At 39.8% G+C, this 25,211-nt stretch overlaps 1 protein-coding gene across 1 annotated transcript in view; it reads left to right on the forward strand.

Annotated features, from left to right (window-relative positions):
* Window positions 1-24,771, forward strand: part of LOC115052338 (transmembrane protein 132E-like) — a 29,345-nt gene extending 4,574 nt beyond the window's left edge. The window contains exons 3-10 of the mRNA XM_029516406.1: window positions 5,275-5,421; window positions 9,320-9,491; window positions 12,508-12,651; window positions 16,041-16,249; window positions 19,406-19,586; window positions 19,786-19,899; window positions 19,984-20,175; window positions 23,272-24,771. Coding sequence (XP_029372266.1) covers window positions 5,275-5,421; window positions 9,320-9,491; window positions 12,508-12,651; window positions 16,041-16,249; window positions 19,406-19,586; window positions 19,786-19,899; window positions 19,984-20,175; window positions 23,272-24,771 — 2,659 coding nt within the window. The remainder of the gene's footprint in view (window positions 1-5,274; window positions 5,422-9,319; window positions 9,492-12,507; window positions 12,652-16,040; window positions 16,250-19,405; window positions 19,587-19,785; window positions 19,900-19,983; window positions 20,176-23,271) is intronic.
* The last annotated feature ends 440 nt before the right edge of the window (window positions 24,772-25,211 follow it).

Consider the following 25,211-nt stretch of genomic DNA (forward strand, 5'->3'; position numbering starts at 1 on the left):
CAACTGAGATTTTTGCTCATCTCATCTCAAATCTTAGCCAGGAAGGAAATAGTGAATTTTCCAAAATATTAGAAAACTGAAAAGAAAAAGAATTACCTCAGTGGAAAACATCCTCTTACAGTCAATATTAGACTGGCTTAGAGTGTTGTTACCAGCCAAATCTCAAATCTGTCAGTGCAGATCTGAAGTCAAGCCTTGAGTTCGTGAGGGAAATTAAGGTCACACTGATTCATAAGCCAAAGGGAAGTTGAGATTTCAATTGAGCATTGCAGCTGCACTCTTTTTATCCACAAACTGTATTGATCTGTCTTTTATGTATTGTTCTGTAGAGGTTAGTCAAACAAAAATACCCTTTTATTGATTGATTTTTTTTTTTTTTTTTGCACACACTGCTGATGTTATTGCCTGATGTGGAAAGCTATGCAAGTATCTTGTAAGCCGATGTTTTCTGTCTTAGTGTGGAATAAAGAAATATTACATTAAGGAGTCGGAACACACCATTATAAGTATACCAACATCGCACTTTGGCCCTTCAGATTGTATTTAGTGAAAAATATTACTCCCCAGAAAACAAGAATTACTGAACTACATGGCTGAGTTTGTCAAGACAAGTTTAGGAAGAGTCGCATAAAATGTAATTATCACTGACGCATATGAAGCAGAAGAAGATACTGAAACCAAGTTGAGTTTTCATGATGTACAGTATATTTCAGCATCTTCATGAGGGATAAGCTCCATGCATTTAAATGGTTACTTATAGCACTTGAATACTGATATGACTCACCATCAAGGCCGTGCCATGATATCCTTGAGCACCAACATGACTTGTGTTATCTGCCACTTTCACTGGCTTCATAAATTACTGACATGTTATATTCTGTCTACTCCAACTTCTCAGTTAGTGGGGAGTTATGGAGAGCACTCTTCCATAAACAGGGAAATAATTGGGAAATCATTCACCAGTTTTCATATCTCAACATCCCACGAACATTTCAACGAGGCTCTTTGGGTATTTGACTTCATAAATAATGCATCTATTTAATGGAGCAGGAAACAAATAACTAACATCTTCCCCACTCCTGTGGAGAAAAGTGAACTTAATATAGAAGTAGGCCTGTCGCACTGAAAAACACGATTCAATCTCCTATGAAAGATTCTACTTGCTTCCTTTTGATGCACAGCACACCATCAGAATAGTTTTTATCAGCAGGTCTCGGATCAGTAAAGTTTAAAGCCAGTACAGTTTACTGTTACCCAGCTCTACTCGCCTTTAACGGTTTTTGTTTGTAAAGCAACAAAAATTTCTCCCTAATCCAATCTTTTGGTGGTATCATGCTACAGATGTACCAAGCCCAACGCAATCTGGACACAGGCAAATAGAGAGAAATGTTAAAATAAGTGGAGCAATCCGTACAACATGCAGTTAAACCTGCTCTAGTGTGTCGGTCATTCTCAGTGCTCTTCTGAAATATCACAGACATAACCAAATCTGCACACACACAAACACACAGACCCGGTGACCTGGATGGGGCTCTGCTACTGCTTTTGAAATTATATGAATACAGCTTGGCAGAGAGATGCTGACCCTATAATACTGGCTGTTGTTTTGACTATTTGGAAGAATTTACAGACTCTTCACCTGATATTCTCCAAACCCGGAGACACTGACCATGGCACCACAGTTCCTCCATTCAGGTCAATGATTCCAGTCCCTGTACTTCTGACCCACTGCCACAACCAGAATGAGATTGGACAAGAAGAGGGGACTGAATCCAACATTTAAGTCCAAGTCAAAGGCAAGCTCTGAGGAACTTGGCAAAGTGATTGATTCCTCCTGGGAGAAATCCCTGCTCTACTTCACTCTTTGGCCCAAGATTGAGTCCACTCCAGCAGGTTTAGGCCAGATAATCTGGGGGCCTGATTGAAAATGAATCAAGAGGGGTTAACCCTTTGGAGTGGAGATGATCTGGGCTGACTGCCAGGATTAACTATGTTCATCTGTGTGTGTAGGATGTGCGTGTTTTTCAAGGCCATTATATCTACCTGCTAAGAATAAAGGCATCATTTCAACACACTCATCACATACAGCTCATCAAATTGAGAAAAAAAAACTAAACCGTTTTGTGATCTCACTTTTTTAGGCACCTGTTAACTAACAGAAACTAAACAATGCTTTATCAGTAGACTAACTACAATCACTGTGAGGGAAAGTGGACTGTCCACAGATAACAAATTACTTGAAAAAGAAATCCTCCTTCACTTCTTCACCAATAACTAATGAAATTAACAGGCAAATAACGGAGTTGGGTGTGTTCCAGCTTCTCTCAGTTTTAAACAAAGAGATTGAATGAGTTGGGTAAAACTGTGTTTTATGTGTCAATATCCATTCTGTCCCCCACCTGTGGTCATGAACTCTGGGCGGTGTCAGAAGTGCCCAAAAAGGTGTTTCTCTGCAGGAGTGCTCGTGTCCGTTTGTAAGTGAGAAAGTCAGTGATCTGGGCACAGGAAGATCCTGGCACTGAATCAGAGTCGGCCCACATTCAACAGGAACTGGCTCAAGTAGTTTGCCCTCTGAGGTGGTGCTGTTGTCACTCTGATGCAAAGCTGGGCTAATGGCAAGAAAACAAGTTTTGAAAATATGGGTAACTCGGGTCCTTTTAATTTGATCACAGAAACCAATTGCGTTGTTTTTTGTTTTTTTTTCTAAAGTAAGCAATCGACAACAAAACAAATAACATTTGTTTTTCTGATTTGCTATCTCGATCTCTCCAGTATGTTAAACTAGTGATTCCCAACTGCAGAGAAATCATCATCATCCAATTTCATCTTATTGGTACTCTAAGGCTTAGTGTCCCAATCAGGTGAAATTGGATAATCATTGGATGAACAGGCTGTGGTAAATGCTCATTACGCCACGGAAGAACAATGCCTACTTTTTGCTACCTGCTGTAACAGTTGGTAGTTGTCATGGATACATTGTTGTGGAATGATATGCTGTGACAAGGCTTTAAAATAGTCGCAGTGGTATACACTCATATCACAGTTAGCAGCCAATCAGATTGCAGGATTTCACCTTTCTGTTTTGTAACTAAGCAATACAGACCGTGGTATATTTGGGGTACATGGTATATACTGTTTTACCTAGCACATGCTTTCAGAGATTTTGCCTCTGGCTACACGGTTTTGATCTAAAGGTTTGTCTTTTTCCATCATTGGCTGAATTGTTAGTTTACTGTGGGCATGTGTTTCATCCATATGTTACCTTCAGGGACACATTTTAGGTGAAAGACCCATTAACATGGGACAGCATGTCCAAATGGTGGCTACACTTGTGTTCCAGAAAGGGGAAGACTCTGTGGTTGGAGCAAGGCTTAGTGTAAGGTACTAATGTTAGGTTGTGGCCAAAGTTAGTCTCCAGGAAATGAATGCAAGTCTCTGTAGTGTCCCCAAAAGAGGTAGGTAGGTAGGTGTGTGTGTGTGTGTGTGTGTGTGTGTGTGTGTGCGCGCATGCTCCTATTATTGCTTCCCTCTGTGTTGCCCTTGACCTCGGTCTCAATGGTTATTGATTAGTCGGGCTGCACCTTGATTACAAATCAGTATTCCCGTGTGTGTTTGTGAATGTGTGCTTCCTGTGAATGCAGGGCCCTTGTTCTAGCATGAATAGACTTGCGTATTTGCCTCTCCATTTGTCAGTTTTAATGTTCTTAAGCGATGCGAAGACTGCTGTGTGGCTGAGACAACAAACTGTTTGTTATAAAAGAAAAACAGTGTGCTGTAAAATAGCAATTCACCTCTCTAAACCATTGTTGGACACAACAAATGTGCAGTAAAAAATAAAATATGCTACTTAACCTCATTCCTAAGTCCTCATTTATGGGGAAATGGTATATAAATTTAATCCCCTACTATCCGGCCACTGCTGTAATTTTGTATAGAAAACATGCTTTTGTAACTTTTATAACTATAAGTTTGTATCTTGTCTAACTGTTGATGTGGACAAAGTGTGGATCTGTCCTTACTGGTGTCAGCAGATGAGACAGGTGGCCAGGGTTTAATGGTGTGGTGAATTTGTTTACATTCCCTTTCGTGGACAAATATTCTCTCATCGCCACCATCCACCTTCAGTGAGATGCATATTTCCAGCATGTCACGCGTCTGCTTGAGATTTTTTGGGGTACTTGAATTCAAAGGCATTCAAAGTAACACTTTTATTTAGGCAGAGGTTTTCCAAATTATTCTCAGCATGAATATCCAGCTGACAAATCTGCAGGAGCTGAGTGATGCTCTTGAGTAAGCAAAGCCTGCCGTTCCCCAAGGAAGGTTTCCAGCACCTTGCTGAATCCTTGCCATGAACAGAATTGGCCTGTTTGAGAAACACATGGCGCTCCCACCCTGTAGCTAGGTGTCTGTGTGTGTGTGTGTGTGTGTGTGTGTACTTTCGAGAATCCATGCATTTTAAACACGGCTCAGATGAATTTCCTGTCTCATTTTCACATTTCAGCATTTCATTTTTCCATAACTCCCAAAATTCATCAGCGACTGTATTAAAACTCAACAACATTCAACATTATTATCGTTGTTATCATCACAGGGAATTTTGCTTAAAAAAGAAAATCTAATCCCTGTGTGTTTGTTGGACTACCGGCGCCACATCACTCATAATAAGCAGTTTGTCCCAGCAGACTTGTGTGTGTGTGTGTGTGTGTTTGTGTTTGTGTCTCAATCAGACAACTGATTAACTGATTCCCACTTCTCCCCGGGGCTAATGGGAATTAAATACCCCTGCTAATTCTCAGTCTGCCAGCAGCCTGCGACACATCGGTCTGTGGCACAATATGAAGGGCTAATTACACAAAGCAGAAAACAATGCTTCTGTATACAGAGGAGGAAAAAAAAAAAAAAAAGAAAAACATGCTTTTGCAAACAAATACATCAAGCTGTATACAATGCAGGCAGCAGACACAGAGAGATGCAGAGTGTCTTTTACAAAAGTGAAAGGCAAAATTTGTTGTAATGCTGCAACAGAGTACACACATTGTATTGAGATAGATTTGCCCAGTGGTGGAGCATTATTAGTGGCTGTGTCTACTATTTCCTAGTAACAAAAGATTGAGAAGTGACACTGCAGTATATGAAGACATGAATCATGAGGGAGTTCATGAGACTGTCTTAAAGAGTGCACCTATAGTCATGATTAAAATGTATGCTATGTTTTGCACTGGCCGGACAGGTATTCTAATTTTTTCATTTTGTGTGTGTTTACATTTACTGCAGAGCGACAGTGAGAACAGGTTTGTCATTCAGCGCAGTGCGGCCCAGCGACTCTGCACTTTGGGACCTTTCAGTGGAGCCCAGCAGAGGAGCATACCCCAGCACAGTCTCTGTAGTCAGCCACAGGAAGGTTGCCATCACCGCGAAGAGGTCGGTACACATCGTGTTCAGTATACTGTGCACAACACAAGAGGTCTGTTTGTTTTCGGCAGCCCTTTCCAAAAGTTCCCAAAGCAATCTTTTTTCACTTCTTATTATCTCTTATTGCCTTTATTTTTCAGAGATTTTAAGTAATTCCCTCTGCTCCCATCCGGGAATGCCATCATTTCTCATGAAAACATTTCCTCAATCTTACATTCTCTTCGGCAAGCATTGAAAAATACTAAATTAATAAGTTCTTTTCAAGGGAAAAACCAATCATTTGTGGCCTTATATTGTTGTGCTCATGCACATTCTGAAAGCAAGCACACAGAATGTGGTTATAGTCAAGTTCTGTTACTGCATCAGTTTCCAAGTACTGTTCTTGTTTCCATCCATAGCGGTAAGAAAGTACCCCTGATCATTTGGGGGGGAAAAAAGGGCTACAAAAAGAAGGAAAATATTTTTCTATATTGCAATTCACCAGGTTTAGCACTCGCAGATACTTTTTCATGCATAAATAGTTGTAACTAAAAAATGTAATGAATAAAAACTGACTGACCACTCCTACAGACATTTCTAATGCCTCGTTTCTATAATCAGCATGTTGTCTGACAACGGCAGAATGTTAAATTGATACTGCAGTGAAAAGAACATGATAAAACAACCATGGGAGGAATAAATCCATATCACCATGTAACTATTTATGTAACCATTTTTTTTTTTATTTTAATCCTCAATCCTTGGATTTTAGTTATTTTGACCAATGTCGCTGGGTTTGGTTTTCACTTGGAAGTAGTGAGGCTGATAATTGGATACAGCGATGCTTGGAAATGGAGGGTTGATAATTGGGGCCTCCTGTTTTCTCAGCTGCCTTGGAGTTCTAGAAAAATGAAACCAGTTCACAGGGCCAAGTAGATGCCTTCGTCAAGACATTTGCTGAGCTCTGGCTATGCCAAGCCTGTGATGGCTCCAACAACATTTAATTATTTTTTATAAGCAATGACTATGAACTATTGAATTTAATTGAATGGAAACCTGCAACATTCTAAACACAACAGCAAGCAAATATAGAAAAGGGCAGCTATAACATCTCACATTGCAAAAATCTGAAAAAAGGGAAACATATAAATGTATATGAATATACGGGCCTATGCATGCCTGGGTGGTTAGTTCGAACAAACATTAGGTGGCTTGTGCAACAGCACACTTAACATTAACCCTTATGCCTCATTTAAGACAGTCCCTTAAAATAACTTTGAGGAGAAAAATGTCAGCCTGATAAAATTGTCTCCAGATTCACTAAAATAAAGTAATTATTAAACCCGGTGAAATACCCATTTAAAAAAAAATAAAAATAAATCTAAAAAGTTATTAGAAATGAATATTCATCTCGTAGCACTTTCCCTGACTGTTCTCTGCCTATTTCACACCACCTGATTTCATCAGTTCTGCCTGATGCTGGTGCTGGAACACACCAGCAGCCACCTCTGCCCAGCAACCTCCCACCCACACAGACACACATCTCACACACCACCCACCGTCCCTCCGACCCACTTATCTGTAATCATCCATAATCACGGCTACGTTATCCAGGCTTAAGTGCTTGCACGTTCAGAAGAGGAGATTAGAAAGGACAGATATTCCAAGTCGTGTCCCTTGTGCTGAGCTCCCACCAGAGCGTGCGTGCGTGTGCGCACACACAGACACACACAGGGACCACGTAGAAACACATACACAGATTCACTCACCACTGTACTTTGAAGTGATGATATGTCCAGGGTTTAAAGTCCACCGTAACAGATGGATTTCCAGGAAATAGGGGTATTAACCCCTTCTATGTTTCTCAGTGTGAATCATTTTCACCCACTTTCTGTCAGAATACATCCTTTTCAAGACAATAAGGGAAAATAAACAACACGTGACATTAAGTTCATATCAATGCTTGGTACAAAACACATTTGAAATTCACTTGCTTTAATTCCACGCAATTACTTTCGAGTTTAGTCTAAATGTTAATTGCAGTTATAGCCATCTGTCAGTGATTTTAAAGAAATAACTTTCCTTTTCAGGAAGTATTCTTATTCTATATTGATGCCACACTTCTGTTTGTTTTGTATATTTGATGACACATGCAGCAGCTGGTTGGTGTAGCGTAGCTTAGGCAAGACTGAGGGGTGAGGTAGGGTGGGTTATTTTGTTTTCCCTGCTAAAACCTTTCTCTCAATCACTGACTCTGTGTAAACAGCTTCGTAGTGGGGAAGAGGATCTCAGTCTAAGAGATGGGAAACAGATTTCCATTGGGATGTTCTTTTTTTTTTTTTTTTTTTAAGACAAACAAGTCTTAATTGAACTCTGGAAGCTCATGCAAGCTTTTGACTTTAAAATGTTTCCTCCTCACTTCAACCACTGGCCCAATGCTAATGGATGAGAGTGCCACACATAACATCATAATGGTCTCTTTTAGAAAACTGCTTATTTGTTATTACTGAGAGTTTCTCTCAATAGAGAATGAACATTTTCTTCTGTTCAAATCAGACGCACTTTTTTTTTTTTTTTTTCAAGCCTAGGTTTGTCCTTGTTGTTGCCGATTTCAACATCTGTGACCTTTTTATTAAATGTGAGTTGAAGCCACATAGAGGCTCATTGTTTTGCTTTATGCAAAGTTTTACTCCACTTCAAAGTGCCACCGCTCCATTCACATTCTGCTGTAAGTTCTCTTTGATCCGTTCACACTGGCAGGTTTCCCGACACACTCTCTCCAACGTCAAGGAACATCAAATGGCATTTCTTTGACAATCCTTTGACCAGAATACTTGGCTGAAATCTCTGTCAGCTCACCTAATCTTCCTTTCACATTCTCACCTTATTCTTCTTTCTGCTCACAGAGATGGGACCTCATTTGTATTGCGCTCAATTTTGGTTTAAACACTGCGGTTTGTTTTGGATCAAAGTCAGCGCAATTTCCATCTTGTTCACTTTTACAGGCAGTTTTTAAATGTCTACTTACATTTCTGCTCTGAGAAGTATAAAAGCACTTATCTCACCTCACTGCCTTCTGCATCTGTCATACTAAATATCTTTACCTCTTGACATTGGAAATCTTTGTATGAAACATGTCTAATAACATCTTTTTCACTTTAATAAGAAATCTATCTGCAGACAGATTTTTTTTTTACATTTATTTATTTATTTTTTTTGTCAAAGCTGGAATAAATATAGCGATTTGGCAAATAGACTAAATTGACTTTGAAATGGTGCCATCTTTAAACCACAATTATTGCTTTTGAAATGAAAACTGAAGTTAACTTTGGGGGGAACTAACAGAATTACATCAAATTTTCTTCGCTTTCCACATTCAACATTTGATTTAAATTTGTTTTCGTGAAGTAATAATAAATGATGAGTATCACTCTCAATGAGTCAGAGCTGATAATTGACAAATGACAAACAAAATCTCAAATATTATGTCCGAAACTTGCAAAACATTTACCACAGATAAGTACTGTATATTAGTGAATGTCCAAAATCAGCTATCACGCAGGCTTAATTCAAGATATCGATTGATGTGAATGCAACCTTAACAAAACTAGAAATTGCACATTCTTCATCTTAGAAATTAAGCACTGAATCAAATCATGAGCAATAAAACCCACCTTTGCTTTATTAAATATACTGATGTGTTCCATTTCTACTGCCTGACTTGTGCAGCTCATGGAGGCTGATGTCAGCACATAGTTTTTGCAGTGTAGGTGATTTTACTCCATCAGTTTCCTGACTCTTTTCCACTTGTGTCACTGTTATCCCACATTAAGCACATTGTGACCAGGCTGGTTGCACGGCAAACATTACGAAGATTTGCTGTGTCTTGTCGAAGCATTTCATATTTTAAACTTTTGTCTTCAAACAGAGGTCTCCTGGAGGTTTTTCAGCTTGACTTTGTGCCGAAAGGCTTTTCAGAGCATCCTGAGAGTCAGACGATCTCCTGGCGTCTGGAGTTGCCAGGAAATGTCAAGGATGTGGGCACGATGCGGATCCACACGACTCAGAGGGACTACATTGGGCTGGCACCTCTGGTCATGGTGAGGACATCATCTATGCGCTGTTTATATTTCTTCTTTTCCAGTGCCCAAATGTATACAGACACCTTCTACTCTCACTATTTTAGTTTTACTAATCTTTACTAATATGAGGGAGGGGAAATTGTTGGAACATGAAGACAGTTCATGTAGGGGTGTCCTACTACCGCTCTCAGATGTAATGGAATGTATTCTTTAAGATCACATCAAACTGTTTACAAAGACACATTGCATGTCAGCGGAACAGGCAGATAGTGTGAACTCACTCTTCTAACAACCAAGCAGATAAAGGAAGCGTCACCCTCTCCCTGCATCACATTGGCACCTTGCGTCATAGACAGCAAGGTCCCCGATAAGGAGGCCCAAAACAGTGTGTGAATTGTTAGGATGGTGTTTGTCTACAATGGCAGATCAAAATGTAATGTAATGCAACTTTAATAAACTTTAAATAATGACTCGCATAAATATTTGTAACCTGACAATTCCTTTAATGAAATTGGTATTTATACCCCAAATTATAGACAGTTTTACACTCTAAAAATCCAGATCATTCGATTTGACATTGATGCATCTTAAATATGTTACATTAATAGTGCAGTCCAGGTTGTGAAATAAAAAAAAAAAAGAATAAACAACTGATGTAGCTCCATCGTGTTTGCACAGATGCTCAAGTCATTGCTCTGCTATCTAGAAGTATTTGAAGTTGGACATCTTACAGTAAACAAATGTCGACTCGTTTGTGAGGTGCTTGTCGCTAATTAATTAGTGTTTTCTATGTTTTAGTCCTAATTCTTATTTTGTATGTGCAGAGTTAAGTCTTACAAGTGTTAGTTATTAAAGGAGTAAAATAATATGTCACCAGCATAGTAGTTTTGGCCAGAATCGCTTTATTAGATTTCATCATCATCATGCTTATCATAGATCTCAGTACATTTGAAGTCACCTATTCCTGCTTGTAAATGACACGCTGTGATCACAGTTCTACTTCTGATTACTTCTTAACTCATTCCCTGCTGTTGTGTACTTGTCTCAAAGGCATTTTATATTTTCAGAGCAACCACCAGACATAAGGTAGAGCCAAGCTCATCTCTGACAGGAGGTTTAGCTGAACAAATCAGGCAAACAGTGGGGAGCAAGTATGTTTCAACTAAGCCACATAGAGGATTCACAGGAGGAAAAGCGTCGTAACCATGGAGAGGGAACAATCTGTGTCGGCTGCGGTTCTTTTCCGTTAAACTACAATGGTTTCATATTTATAGAAAAACAATTAATGCTATAGGCAGATATGAATCTCCACCATTATTAGATGTGAATAAAAGGCTACAAGTAAATCTGATTTCATATTGTTAAATTAATAAATGAAGGCCATGGGAAGGCCACGTGTCTTTGATTTTCTCTCCCGTTCAGCTTACATGTCCGCCTCATGTTAATGTCATGCAATTTTTACTGAATACTGAAGGCTATAAATCTGTGAAACAAACAATACCATGACATACCACAGAGTGTAAATATAACACTGTTTTCAGAAAGGAGGCAGGTTGAAAGTGGAGCCGGACTACTTGAGCTGAAGTTGATCGCCTTAACAAATTAACAGCAGAGCCAGTGGAAACATCGGACATCAAGATCTGTCAGAGTGACACTGCCAGCTCCGCAGAGCGTTGATATTGCTTTCTGATTTTGTGCTAGCGCTGATCCAGTGGCTTATGTTCGGGCCAGTGTTGCAGCCTGAACTAGAGCATGTCCTTTTGCAATTGCGGTCAGCAGCTGTCAGGCCAACAGAGTTCAGAATGTGGAGCTGCCGGGAAACATCTGCTGAATGCTGTATGATGCTTTAGTCCACTAGCATCAGGAGAAAAATAACACATTGAGCTTCTTGTATATATATACACACACACACACACACACACACGCTGCCACCACTTACAGCAGATTAAAATGATGTTTCCAGAGATCTTATAAACTCGAAAGTACTTGTAAATCCATGTTGAAGAATGAGTTAAAGAGGAAAAATTTTGCTACATTGTGATTGATGTCTAGTTAGAGGACGCATCAGAGTTAAGCTGTTTCTCATCTTTTACATAGATGCACACGGTTGAGAAAATTGGTTAGAATATTAGAAATGCAATCAGTTTTAGGTGTTTGTTTAGTATGATCTAGTCTCAGGGCAATGCACTACATTAAAGGACTTATTTTTAATTCAGATGTGTAAGAGATAGACGTTGTGTTCATTGTATTCTATATTATCATCCCAGAGATATTACTTTTAGTATTTTTTTTTAGCACATCTGTCCTGTTTTTCTGAGTTCTGCGTCAGTGTCTTTAAATGAATCAACTTTGTCAGCCGGCGAGTGTTTTAATCCCTGTTAGTCGTGCTAACACCCATTCTCTGTCTGTCATCCCTGCCCCCATGCAAGTACTGATTATATTGTATAATGTATTAGTCCAGCTGTGAATTTCAACAAGTTTTTCATGAATGCTCAGCCTACTGCTGTTGCATATGTGCAAAGTGTATGCGAATCCTGCTTTTTGACCAAAACAATGCAGTAGGCTTGTCTGTTTTGCTGGAGTAATAAAAACACACTTTTTTTTTTTTCTTAATTTCTCTTAACATTATACTGAGCATGGACCTCAAATGTTTGGAAACACATCTTCAGCACTGAGGGGAATCTGCAGTACCATTAAAAATGACATCCTCAGGAAATCGGTGGTGGAAAGTAAACCAGGTTTTCGGAGTTGCAGTTCATCCCTGGGGAAAAAAAAATCCAATGTAGTTCCCTGATCTTTCAGCTGATAGCCAGCAAATGAGATACAAAGGGTTTATCTCACTCCCAGCCTTCAACCCTTCAACTACCTTCACAAAAGTACCCAGCAACCACACGTTTGACTTAGTAAGAAGTGAACTTTCGGAAAAACAGTCCAAAGCATCTGCTCTTGGGTTGTACATAACGGTGGATGACCTGCGATACTGTAACAGCTCGCATTACTAACTTGCTCTCAATTTGCACTTGTGCCTGCACAGAACACTGATGTCTTGAATACTGCAGTGCTGACTGGTAAAGTGGTGTCTGTCCCTGTGAAAACCCTGGCTGTGGAGGCTAATGGCTCAGTCACGGATGTGACCAACTACACCAGCTGTAGGTCCACAGAGGAGGATGTACTCAAGGTAAGCCATTGCAATAACACGCCAAGTAATCTTTGATTAGAAAGTCACTGCAGTAAATTACATGCTGATTATGAATTTCAATACATGAAATAAAAAAACCTGCTCTTTAAAATTTTTGCATACGATAAAACATTCCATTCCCTTAGTCGTAGCATTGTAACTACTTAATGGGTTTTGCTTGTATACAAGACTTCTCAGTAGAATTTCTCTTTATGGAATTAATGCCACACAAGTTAAATTTACCTAATAGGAAACTGAGCAGCTTGGTCATTAAGCATTCACTGTGTGTGCTGTCTGTAAACCATCCACAAGTAATATATAATTTGGACTAAACAGACAAAAACTATTTCTGTATGTACATAAAGCACCTATTGCAGCAATTTCTTTCTTTCATTTAGTATCGATATACATTTGATACCTCGTGGATGCCAAGTTTGCATACAAAGCAAGTTTGCTGAATATTTAACAACAATTAAACAGAATTTGCTATAGTGACAGACATTCATTGTCTGTCACTATAGCATCATGCTCTCTCTATGTCTGTGTGTGTGCCAGTTTGTGTTCGAGTGTAAGCATCATAGAGGATAAAAACATTCCCCTCCATATGGTATTAGATACTGAGCTCATGATCCCACCACTCAGTCCATAAGCACAGTGATTCGACCTTTGTGTAATGGATCCATGTTACTAGAACAACAGGAGCAGGGATTGAGGAAGAGACAGAGAGGCATGTAAAGAAAGACCAGCACAAAGAAGTGAAAGAATTATATTCTTTTCCATAGATTACATGGCAGCCATTGGGTTTTGTTTTTCAAGCGTGAGATAGTGCGGCTGGGTGCATGAGCTTAATAGAGGGAGAAAGGGCCAACGAGGAGAGACTGTGTTTGTAATGATTTTCTGTATCAGCAGAGAAACTTAATCCAGTTATTTTTGTGTCTCTGAATGGCCACCTAATGCTCCCTGCTGTCACTGAACCCTCTTAGACCAAAGCCACAGACCAAGTGGTTTCAAGTTTAAACTTGAAAACCACAGACTTTATTATAGCCTAAATAGACCAGCATGGCCGACCTACACACACACACACATATATATACACACTATACATAGATATTTCACTAACTCTGAAATTAAATGAAATGCAGTGGCAGGAAAAAAATCTAAAAAAAAAACAAACAAACTTGAATTCACAGCCTGCTGTGTCTGATGATTTTTTGCTGTTCATCTTTCCTGTGCTCAGAATATTTCCCTGCTCTGAGCCTGAGATCTTCACCCTTCTGTTCTCCAGGCTGAACAAGCATCAAGATTCTTTCTTTGAACTGACAAAAATTAGATGTACAAGATAGAGTAGAAATTTACATTAAATAGAATGTATCATGGACAATAGAGAGACATGCGAGGGTATTACACATTTGGTTTAGGTGCTGCAGTGCAACTAAAGTAATTAAATCCGCTGTAACCATCTCTTACTAGCTTTGTTGTGTGATGTAACAGCATCGATCAAGTTCTTTGTGTCTCCATCTTTTGCAATCACGACAGAAACAAAGTTGATATAATGTTTGCTCCATGTCAGATTATTAAAAACTGAACCGGTTCCTCACTGGGACGGTTTCAACTCCGTTTTTTATTTCATTCATCTTTCCTTTCTACTTTTGGCATGCCATCACCCTGCATAAATTGGGCAGTTCCGCCTTTTATCACGCACCTTGCATGAAGGCAGCTGTTGAAATATTGGCTGATGTCGTGAAAATGCCTATCACTGATATACTCCATGAGGAGAAGTAATCAGACTCCCGAAGCTTTGAAAAAAATTGAATACTTAATTTTTGATAAATAGGCTGATGTATAATTAGGCTGTTGTCTTCTCACGGCACACTTTTCTACCAGTAATGTATCTAACACCGGTGGACCTCTCCCTTCCATTATTGTAATAAAATACATAAAAATGAAATGAAACACACAGAATCCTGTATGTCCCTGCCTAAATATAACGATAGCCAACATGCACTTATGGAGCACTCTCGGGGAAGGAGGAGATATTAATGTGCTTACTAAAAATCAGGACAGAATTAAGACTTTTGGGTATTATGTCATATGTTTTACTGTAAATATGTAAATTAGATAAATATGCTATTGCAAGATAATCCACAAAACAAACTAACTCCTTAATGATTTAGTAGGTAGATTACAAGATGAATGCAAACAAGAAGTATCTGATCTTTCATGGAGCAGAGTGTTGCTCTGAGATGTCTCATCCAGTTAAGTATTCTTTTAATTGATGTTTGTAGTTTGGCTTTCTTGTCCTGACAGCACATCCCTTCAATGAAAATAGACAGGAGAATGGCCACTGAAGAGTTAAGAATAAACTCTAAAATAAAGCACTGGGGTATTACAATTAAAGTAACTTTTTTAAATTCTAATGGCTCTTTTTTTTTTTTTTTTTTTTTTTTATGTCCTAACTGAGAAAACCTGATCGAAATGCGTGTAAATGTTTTTTTCCACATATGCACTAACCTTACAGTGCAGTAACTTAGAGCAGCACAACACATCAGAGGTTTTGGTCTCGTCCAGTCAGCATTATTTGAAAAGATCTTCAGAGACTATACTCCTTCAACATTTCCAAAGGACTTCAAGTTGACTTACCTAGGAAGTCATTCCTCCGTCTGCTTTTTCTTCACTTTCTCTGACTACCCCTTTTCTTTCCTGCCTCCCTCACTCCAGTGCTACACTCTTTTCTCCAGTCTGGTGCTCTCCAATTACCTCTGTGGAGCCACCGGTTTAAGATAAGAGAGGCGGTGGTGGCGATAGGTTTCCAATCTTAAATAAAACACACCAACTGGTGCGTCTCACCTCATTGCTCTCACTGGTGGGGACCGAGACACACCCACCTACTGTACAACAGCAAAACAGGAGCAATCGTAAGGCAGAGCTTATTTATATTCTGTAACTGTTTCATGGAGACCACTGAATTTATATAAGATGAACAGAAACACACTGCATGTCCCTGGCCAGACTTTAGAAATTATACAAAATGAATAAAATGTCTGTGTCTGTGTGGTATCAGCTTATTTGTACTGGTGCCTCTGTTCCTACTCTGCTCTCTGTCAGTTTGAAAAACTCTTCATCTTCCTCGGGGCTCTACACGGAAAAGCTGCTACAAATGTAGAGATCGTCTGAAGAAAGTCGAATCCACGTTACACCTCAGCCTGAGTTCTTGCTCAGGATTTCTAAAAATATTATCTATTTTTCTTTTTACCTCAAATTTAAACTTTTTATTAACGTCATGACAAACTAACAAAAGCAAATGTCTAATTTGACTGTTTTTTTTTTTGGTGAAATTCAAAATGCCTCTCTGACCTTTCTCCACTTCCTTGTTTGTGTCTCTCATGCAGGTGTCCGAGCGCTGTGACTATTTGTATGTGAATGGGAAAGAGACGAGAGGAAACAGCAGGGTGATGGTCAACTTTACCTACGGTTTCTTGAGCACTCAGTTGGAGATGAGTGTCTGGATGCCGCGGTTGCCTTTGCTGATCGATGTGGCCGACCCCAAGCTCAGCCAGATCAAAGGTTGGCGGGTCCCTGTTACCACTGGCAACAGGAGGTATGGTCCCATTAGTCTGGTCCTGAAGATGACACAGTTGAGATACAACATATAATTCATAATTTAATGCTTTTTGAAAATACAAAAAAAAATGCGTATCATCTTAAGTATTGGCTGTTCGACCCTGAGTCAAGCCCCAAGTCAACAGCAGCAAGTGTAAGAAGTAAGTCCCAAACTTTGTGTAGGAAAATAGTTAACATTTCACTGATGTTGCCATCACATACATTTAAATGTTTATATCTATATATAAACAGCCAATTATTGCATTATTATAGACTGCCTTATTTTGATACATTTAAAAGTAAAAAAAACGTAAGATGTAGCCAGCACTGCAGGAAATCTTCCTGTGTCTTTGCAAATTTTTTTTTCTTTTAATTAACAGTTGGAGAGATGTTGTCAAAAACGTATGCTATTTTTAGAGTCTGTAGTTAGTGGTAGTGATATTGCGTTGTTTTCTCATTTAAATCCATTTAAATTCCAATTTTCTGTAGACTGCATATGCAGTATGTCAGTCACTGTTTTGTGCATTAGTGAGTGGGACACTGCAGAGCCAACACAGTGGCCCTGGAGATAAAGGTTAGTGGAATTTCACTCAATACTTACAGTAAAGCCATTATTTTTCACTCAATAGTAATGGTGATAGCCAACTGATGAGCTGTTTTCTCCAGGGTGAAATTTTTTCTGGGCTTTCACTTCCCAAAACATTCAATACCCAGCTCTGCACAGCAAGACAAACTAGGTCAGAAACTTCTATATCATGTTATTGTAATGGCTTCTCTCAACTTGTGATAAAAAAAAAAAAAAAAAAAAAAAAAAGTGCAGAATTTATTTGTGCCATGCCATTATGCTGGAAATTTGCATATGTGGCAGAGAAGCAGCTGGAATTTCTGTTTTATTGAAAGCAGTAAGAAAGACTAATATTGAAATTTGCCTGGCATAAAAACATTGACTAATAGCATCATGGAACCATTATCTATCCTTCTCTGCATTTTTTTTTCTTTTTGCTGCAAGAAATTATTCATTTCATTAAAGCTTTCAGCATTTGCAAAATGGAATGAACTCCTGCAATTAGTTAACACTAATAGTATTTATTCATACTACTGAAAATAATGTTCGTTGACTGGGGAACACAATAATAGAGAAAGTCAACATGGAACAAATAAGGAAGTTTAACTGGCAAAAAGATTCAGCGTAACAAACCAAATGTTTGTGTTCCAAGTGTTTTGAAAGTCAGACTTGTTTCCATGACTGCTGTAATCCAGGATTGGTGGAAGATTGTTTGCTTGCTCTCTGATGTTGAGTCACATTCATTGAATTTAAGCGGCTTCTTTATCACATGTTAAGTTTTAACCCGAGGCTGCAGAATAATGATGTGAATTTGGATTGAATGTTTTTGACAGTTTTCTGCCTGCAGTGTGAAAACATATCCAACAATCCTCCAGCCCACCTGTTGTGCAGTGCATGGCAGACCAGCTGTGCTTATGATAATTACATGATCATTACTGAGGGGTTGAGGAGAGTTCTCAACTTAACCTCTATCGCCCATGAACAAGCCAGTCAGCCTTGGGATCCTGGTTGATTTAACTTAAGATCATGTATGAGCGAAGATCACGCAGCATCAGCGAGTAAAGTGACGCACTTCAGGTTCTCTCTGCTGGCGTGCAGGAAACTACATTTATGAGCTCAGATTTCACATTCGCGTCATGATTTTGAAGTGTCATTAAATCTGATTAAAGAATTAATTTAGAGCTGACCCAATTAGCAGTTCATACAAATTCAACTATTTTCCAGGTTCTTAAAATCCAATAGTATTACCTGAGTGGAAACTTTATTAATTCACCTCCTTGAACAAGATAAATGCTTCTTTCACTGATATAGCCTATACCGAAAATGAAACTGCAGTCAGTATGTTGTTAGAATAGTTAGTTAGCTTAGCAATGCTTACCGATGTGGCTTAGAACAAAAACGGATTATTGGAGTCACCATGCTGTCCTACGGTAAAATTGTGGAAACCTTTTCTGTTTTAGGCTGGTTAGCTTTTATTTACTTATTTATTTATTTTTGTGGAAGATCTGAATAATGACAGAGAGAATTCTAAATTGCTTTCATCAAACTCAGAAGTTTCCGTACACTTGGCTAGATGAAGGGCCTTTTATCTGTTTAACAATATCTTGCCAGAATTTTGGCTCATTTCTCCCGGTAGAACTGGTGGAGCTGAGTCAGCTTTGTGGACCTTTTTGCTTGCAGCTGCCTTTTCAGTGCTGCCTACACATTTTCTATAGGACTGAGCCACTTTGCAATTAATTTAGAGGTATATTTTCGGGCCATTGTCCATTTGATACGTACATCCACACCTAAGCTTTAACCTTTTCATTAATGTTTTGAGATTTTGCTTTGATATAGCCAAATAAATTTATTTCGCCATGACGTTGTGTGTTATGGCCAAGGAAATCAATTTTTGTTTCAACTAGCAGCTTTACAAGGTCTTTTGCTGTTGTTCTGGACTTCATTTCATATTTTCGCACCAAAGCACGTTTATCTCTGGGACACAGAAGCCGTCCGCTTCCTGAGCAGTAGCATGACCTTTCCTGATATCTTGATTAACTTCTTTTGATGTTCTCAAGATGTCAGGCAAAGAGGCCTATGTGTTTGAAGGTGCACCTTTAAAATACATCCACAGTTATGCCCCCAAATATCTTGAAGTATCTTGAAGCTTCTAGTTCCAGAATATCATGTGGAGTTCTCCAAGCCATTTCAAGTCACAATCAACTCAGTTTATGTTAACTTGAAAGTAATTAAAATCCTCTCTCTCATTGTTTTGACATTTTACAATGGGGTGTCCTTACTGACCTAAAGCAGGAAAGGTTTCCTCAATTTTACTGCCAGAAATTGAATAAAAAAGCTTGTCTTTTTCAAAACTGCATGGAAACGTGTTGTTGTTGAGTTGTACATACAGTATATGTTAATTACCATGCTGGCATGCTGATTTTTGTTTTTACATTTAGTGGTGTTTTTATTGCATGTAAAACTAACCGCATGCAAGCAAACCTTGAGGAAAAGACATGGACAGAATATTCAACCCTTGGTAAATCAGTATAAGTACTCATCTGAACAGGAAATCAAACTCATTCAGTTTGATTCCTTCTTGTGTGCTAGGTCTACGTGGGATAGTGAGGAAGAGGAGGAAATTAGGAAGGGCAGGGGCTGCATGCTGCAGTATCAACACTCCACGCTCCGGGTTCTCACGTCCTTCGTGGCTCAGGCCAGTGCTGAGGTCCTGCCTGACCTGATCACCGGGGCAGAAAACGTCGAGTATTTCCTGGGTCCTGATTGGCAGGTAAAATGTAACGATCCTAACGAAGGCTGAAAGCCAGCACTTAATTTCAGAATGCAGTATATCTAAAGTCATGCTCTCAAATTTATGACAGCTTGCTCGACACTGAATTAATGGAATGATGATAACCATACATCACTGCAGTCAGGTTTTGGGTAGGGACTTAATGTGAATGAAAGTAACATTTTTCTTTTATTGACAGGTGGATGTGACCAATCTTGTACGCTATTCTCTAAGCGTAGCAAACCCTGATGTAGCTCGCGTACACAATGGAGTGGTGCTGCAGGGGCGGACTGTGGGCACTACTACTTTGCAGGTGAGTCGTAGTGTCCTTGTTGGTATGTGTGTGTGTCTGTGTTCTTTTTTACATGCGTGTTGAATGAGGTCGTGTTTGTTGCAGGTCCTGTCCCCTCTGACTTCTTCTGTCCTGGCTGAGAGGAGCATCAAGGTGGTGGATGATAAAGTGAGTGTGACAGAGCTGGGAGTGCAGTTGGTGTCTGGACTCTCTCTGTCCCTGCAGCTCAGTCCAGGCAGCAACAGGGCCATCATCGCCACGGCAACCACACGGGAGATGATCACACAGCTCAAACAGGTAAGCCCCTGGAAAACTGTTGCACACAAAGCACCGAAATGTAGGGCAGAGCTCAACTGTCTGAGGAAGTATTTGTCTCCGTTTACTGTTTCTACTATATCATTAACATATTCTGTTGTCATTTCAAATTGTAGTAAAAGCACCAAATATGTAGATCACAAGGAACCAGAAATATAAAAAAAACAGAAGTGTGTTTCCTTACTGTGTGAACAGTGATGCTCTTCTGCACATGTATACAAGGTGAAATCAAAATGACCTAAAAAACATTTAAATTTAAGCATTCTTATTTTATCCAGTAAAAATATAGTGAATGCCTACACTCTTTGCAGCTCCCATGAGGGCACCTGTGTGCGTCAACCCATGGACGCAGTTTTGTCAGCGTGAAAAAATGAGAGCATTAGAGCAAATACTGAATTCAGATTGCTATGGGCTGTGATTAAATATGAAAGCTGAAACTGTAATGTCTGTTACCTTTATATTTATTCTGTGTAATTATGTATTGCCTTTTTCAGTGAGTTGTTTCTCTCTGGTAGTAGGCTGTAGCTTCTGCAGTCCTGCGTTTGCCAATGTGTAAAAGTCATAAAACATCCCTGCGTTATTGTTCTTTAAAAGTGCAAGCATTTAACAAGTAAGCCCCCGGCACTGACAGTTTCCCACGTTTTATGCAGCACACCACCCTGGAAACAGATGCATATATAATGAAGCAACAGTATAAATAGCATCAGCATCCTCGCAGACTCGCGCTCTAACACCAACACGCTCCTTTTTGTTGTTACCGGGTACAAAAAAATTATTTGTTGCCTCCTTGATTATGCAAGTCAAACCTTGTCCTTGATCATTGAGTTTAGTATTTAAATTCTAGCTTTAGGACTTCATCATATTTCTGTTAAAGCCAAAGGAATTGCCAACCGTGTAGGTGGAGTTAATTGTTTAAAGAATTTGAATGATTGTAATGTTTTTTTGTAAATTTAGTTTTACCCATAATCCACTATGCCGTATAGTATGTATTATCTCATTCTTATAAATGCATTGAAAATAATAGTTTGGTTGCGTAGCCGTGAAAACTTTATTAATGTGTGAGGATTTACATCTGGACAGTTGAGAAAAGTGTCATCTTGGCTGGAGGTAGTAGCTTCAAGAGAAATGTGGCAACAGGGGCCGAAAAGTAGGCAAAAATCTGTCTTGTTGCTTTGAGGGAAAATAAAAGCACATTTTGCCATGTTATAGTTTGAGGTGGAAACAAAGTCTGACCTCTGTTGGAGCAAAAGGTGAAACATTTATCCTTGGTTCATTCATAGACAAGTTAGGGCTCAGAAGTTTGATTATCTTCAGAAAAAAATATTCATTCTCATGCCTTCAATGTATTACCTTCACAGATTCTGCTGTCAATTTGTTTGGTGTCTTTCAAACAGTCCACAGCTCTTTTGGGGAAACTTGGCATGAAACAGTATTATTATTGGTTACATTCAAATGGAATAAAGCAGAGTAGACTTTGTGTCTCTCGTACCAAGATGTTTTTATACAACTTAAAGCACAAAAACCTACATTTAAAGCACCATAGGCACAAGAGCTGAACAAAAAAATCTTTCATTTTTGGAAATAAGCACTCTGTTCCGCATTCATGTTTGCTCATGTGAGACTCGATTGTTAGTGCAAAGGCAGCAGTGGCAGGATATGTACCAACCCAAACAATGGAAGGCAGAACATGAATGGGGAGCTTAAAATTACTTTTTGAACTTGTCAAGATTCAATTGTGTATTATTGAAATATACCTAATGCTCATTTAACAGCAAAGATATGATGGGCTCCTCCTGGAGAGGATTTTAATTTAAACACTTCCATTACAGGGTTAACATGTTGCGCCAGAGAGCAGAAGAGGCAGGCAGAGTGCACAGATGATCATCGTTGAAAACTTGCAGAAATTTAGCCGTGGCAGCTCGCCCATTTCAAACTGGGCATGGGCTAGCAATTAGACGGGGCCATGGTTGCTGGGACAAAAGCACACTTTACAGCCTGGTGCCACTGTGGCTTGTCTGTCAGTCAATAACAAACTATTAGAGCCACGCCAGTGCAGATGACAAGCCAATTGTGCCTTTGATGGCAAACTGTTAATGTTCTGCTCAGGGCAATTCATAATGCATTCAAATGCAAAATATAGGTTAGCTCTGTGGTGGCCCAGTGACTCACATTAGCAACAGAAAATAGGTCATTGTGTATTAATGTGATTGGACTGGTTAATTCTGCTCTTAAAATGACCTTATTTTTGTAATTTTTCTTCCTGTTTGGATCTCCATTGTGCTCTCTTTATTCACTTTGGTGAAATTATATTCCCTATTATCAGAGGTGACAAGTAACAAAGTACAAATACTTGCACTTACACTACTGTACTGTATACTTTTCAGGTATCTATACTTCACTTGTGCATTTATTTTTCTGATGACTTTTTACTTTTGCTCCCTACATTTATTCACAAAAATATGTACTTTCTATTCCTTGCATTGTAAAAACAGGCTCGCTACTTTTTTTTTTTTTTTTTTAAAAGCTCCCCATATTATGACACAAAGTAAAAGCATATGTACCAGACGTGACGAACTAGAGATGGAAAGGAGTAGAAGGGCAGGTGGGGGAAAGTAACAGTGGGAAGAAGTCTACTGAGTGAGGAGATGGTAGAGAGCGAACCGAGAACTGTAGCCGAAATGATCAAAGAATGTATTGTGTTTCACTAACGGCAAAAATGTATTTTTACTTTTTACTTTTACTTTGAAAGTATATTTCAGAGTCTGTACTTTCTTACTTTTACTTGAGTATTCATATATCATGAGTACTTTTGCCACCTCTGCATATTATTGCTCCATAAGACTATAATCTGTAGCATAGCAGCACCCCACTGACTGTAATCATAAAAAAATTAGAACAGGCAATTTAGTGCTATTAACAATCATGATAATATAGATGTGCGCCACTGCAGGGAGGAAATATGAATCTGCTGCTTCTGCTCTAACCTGTTTGATTTTTTTCATTGCACATAAAATCCCGTACTGTATCAAATGTAATATGTTGTCAATCTGTCTTTCTCTCCCACGTTCACACACACAGGAAGCGGTGGTCAGCTGCTGGGTTCAGTTCAGCGATGGTGCTGTTGTTCCCCTGGAGCTGTTTGACCACAGCATTTACTCGCTGACAGTCTCGACCCCTGACGAGGCGGTGGCAACCGTACGCCGCACCCCGCTCTCCACGTTTGTAGTAGCACGGGGTGAAGGTGAAGGCCAGGGGGCACTGGTGAAGGTGGAGCTGAGAATCTGTGAGGAGTGCCAGAAGTCCAAGAGGAAGAGCAAACTTGCAGTGGGCACGGGGCTCCTCAAAATCAACTTCAGAGCAAATCAGAGCAGCAGAAAAGCCGCAGCAGGAGGCAGTGGGGTCGGCACCGATGGAAATAGAGATTATGATGGGAGCCCATCAGAAGTTTTAGGGGTGCTTAAAACGACAATGACATCACAGCTTGCTGTCACGGATATGGATAAGTGGTTGCTAAGAAATCCAGTACAGGACCACCAGACCAACCTGGTGAAAACAACCACCACCACTGTGTTTTCTCCAAAATCTTCACAGCCACATGTTGTGTGGATTGGAACTACAACCGGAGCTACAAGAGGTACCTCATACACTGTCACTCCCACAACAGCCATGACCAGTATGAACACAATGAGCTCAAATACACCAATAAGGACTGCCAAACCTATAGCAACTTCAGCGGGTGTTGTCAGTAAAGGTGAAGAGCAGAAGAGGAGCTATGGAAACATGCTTGATAACCCCAATTCACCCTCGAACAAAGACACTCCTAATGCAGATGTGGCACCCAGCAAGGAGCGTCCTAAAGCTCCTGAAGTAATTGAGAGCGACCTCATTCGCACATTTAGCGCTATGTCAGATTTGGAAATTGGCATGTACGCGTTGGTGGGGGTGTCCTGTGTTGCAATCTTGGCTTTTCTATTGAATTGTGCTTCATATAACCTCTGTTTCCGTAATCACAAGACACCCATACAGGCTGACCCGCCGCCAAGCAACCTGAAGGACCATAAGCATGACTGGGTGTGGTTGGGGAGCAATAACCAGAATGTCCCTCCTCCGGGTGCCCCAACTCAAGTGTCCACGTTAAAACGTGAGACCCAGTGCCCTTTGGAGTCGCATCATTCCATAGACTCCATGGGCCACCATAACTTGGAGAGCACCCTGCCCACTGTGAGTGCCCCCACTGTCCCCGAAAGAACTGCCACCCTGGGCCGCAGCAGGACCAGCTCCCAGCAGCAGCAGTTTCAGGGAAAAGTGATCGAGCCCATGGCAAACCGATCAGCCACCTTGCTGGCTAGGCCACACCGCAACGAGCCACTCCATTCCCCCACGAGTAAGAGGAACCAAGTCCAGTTCACCACCTTCACCACACTGGACATCAAGCACTTGGCTGCACTGAAGAAGAATGGAGTTGACTTAAACTGGACCCACCAGAAGATGCAGCAGAACCAGGTCTCTGCTGAGCCTCAGACACCTTTACCTGACATGCCATGGCCTGTTGTCAAACCTCTTGGAGAGCCCCAGTGAGTCTGTTTGGCTGTGTATTTGGTTTGTTTGCACGAGTGAGCGAGAGGGAGCGATTGAAAGAAAAAAAGTTGTTGATACACAACATATTCTAATGTAGTCTCTAAAAGAAAAGAAGCTGGTTTTCCTTTTTTGATAAAAGATCACTTTAGAAGTTGAATTTATTGAGATTACCTTAAGAAAATTTTTTATGAAAGTCTGTAAATACATTTAATGTTTTTCCATGAAGAGCAACATGAGATACAAGTTTTCTTCAGTTAGAAGATGATGTGCTCCAGAGATCCACTTCTGTAAATATACATATATCTACATTGTTACTTGTTTCTACATTTAAAACTCCAAACAAATAAATTTTCCTCTCCTTTTACTCATGTGGATTTGTGTGGGGCCTGTGGAGATGGCTCCAGACATTGCAGTTTGTTGCAGTAAATGCAGTACAGGAG

This window comes from Echeneis naucrates, chromosome 12, assembly GCF_900963305.1.
Source record: "Echeneis naucrates chromosome 12, fEcheNa1.1, whole genome shotgun sequence".
NCBI lineage: Eukaryota > Metazoa > Chordata > Actinopteri > Carangiformes > Echeneidae > Echeneis > Echeneis naucrates.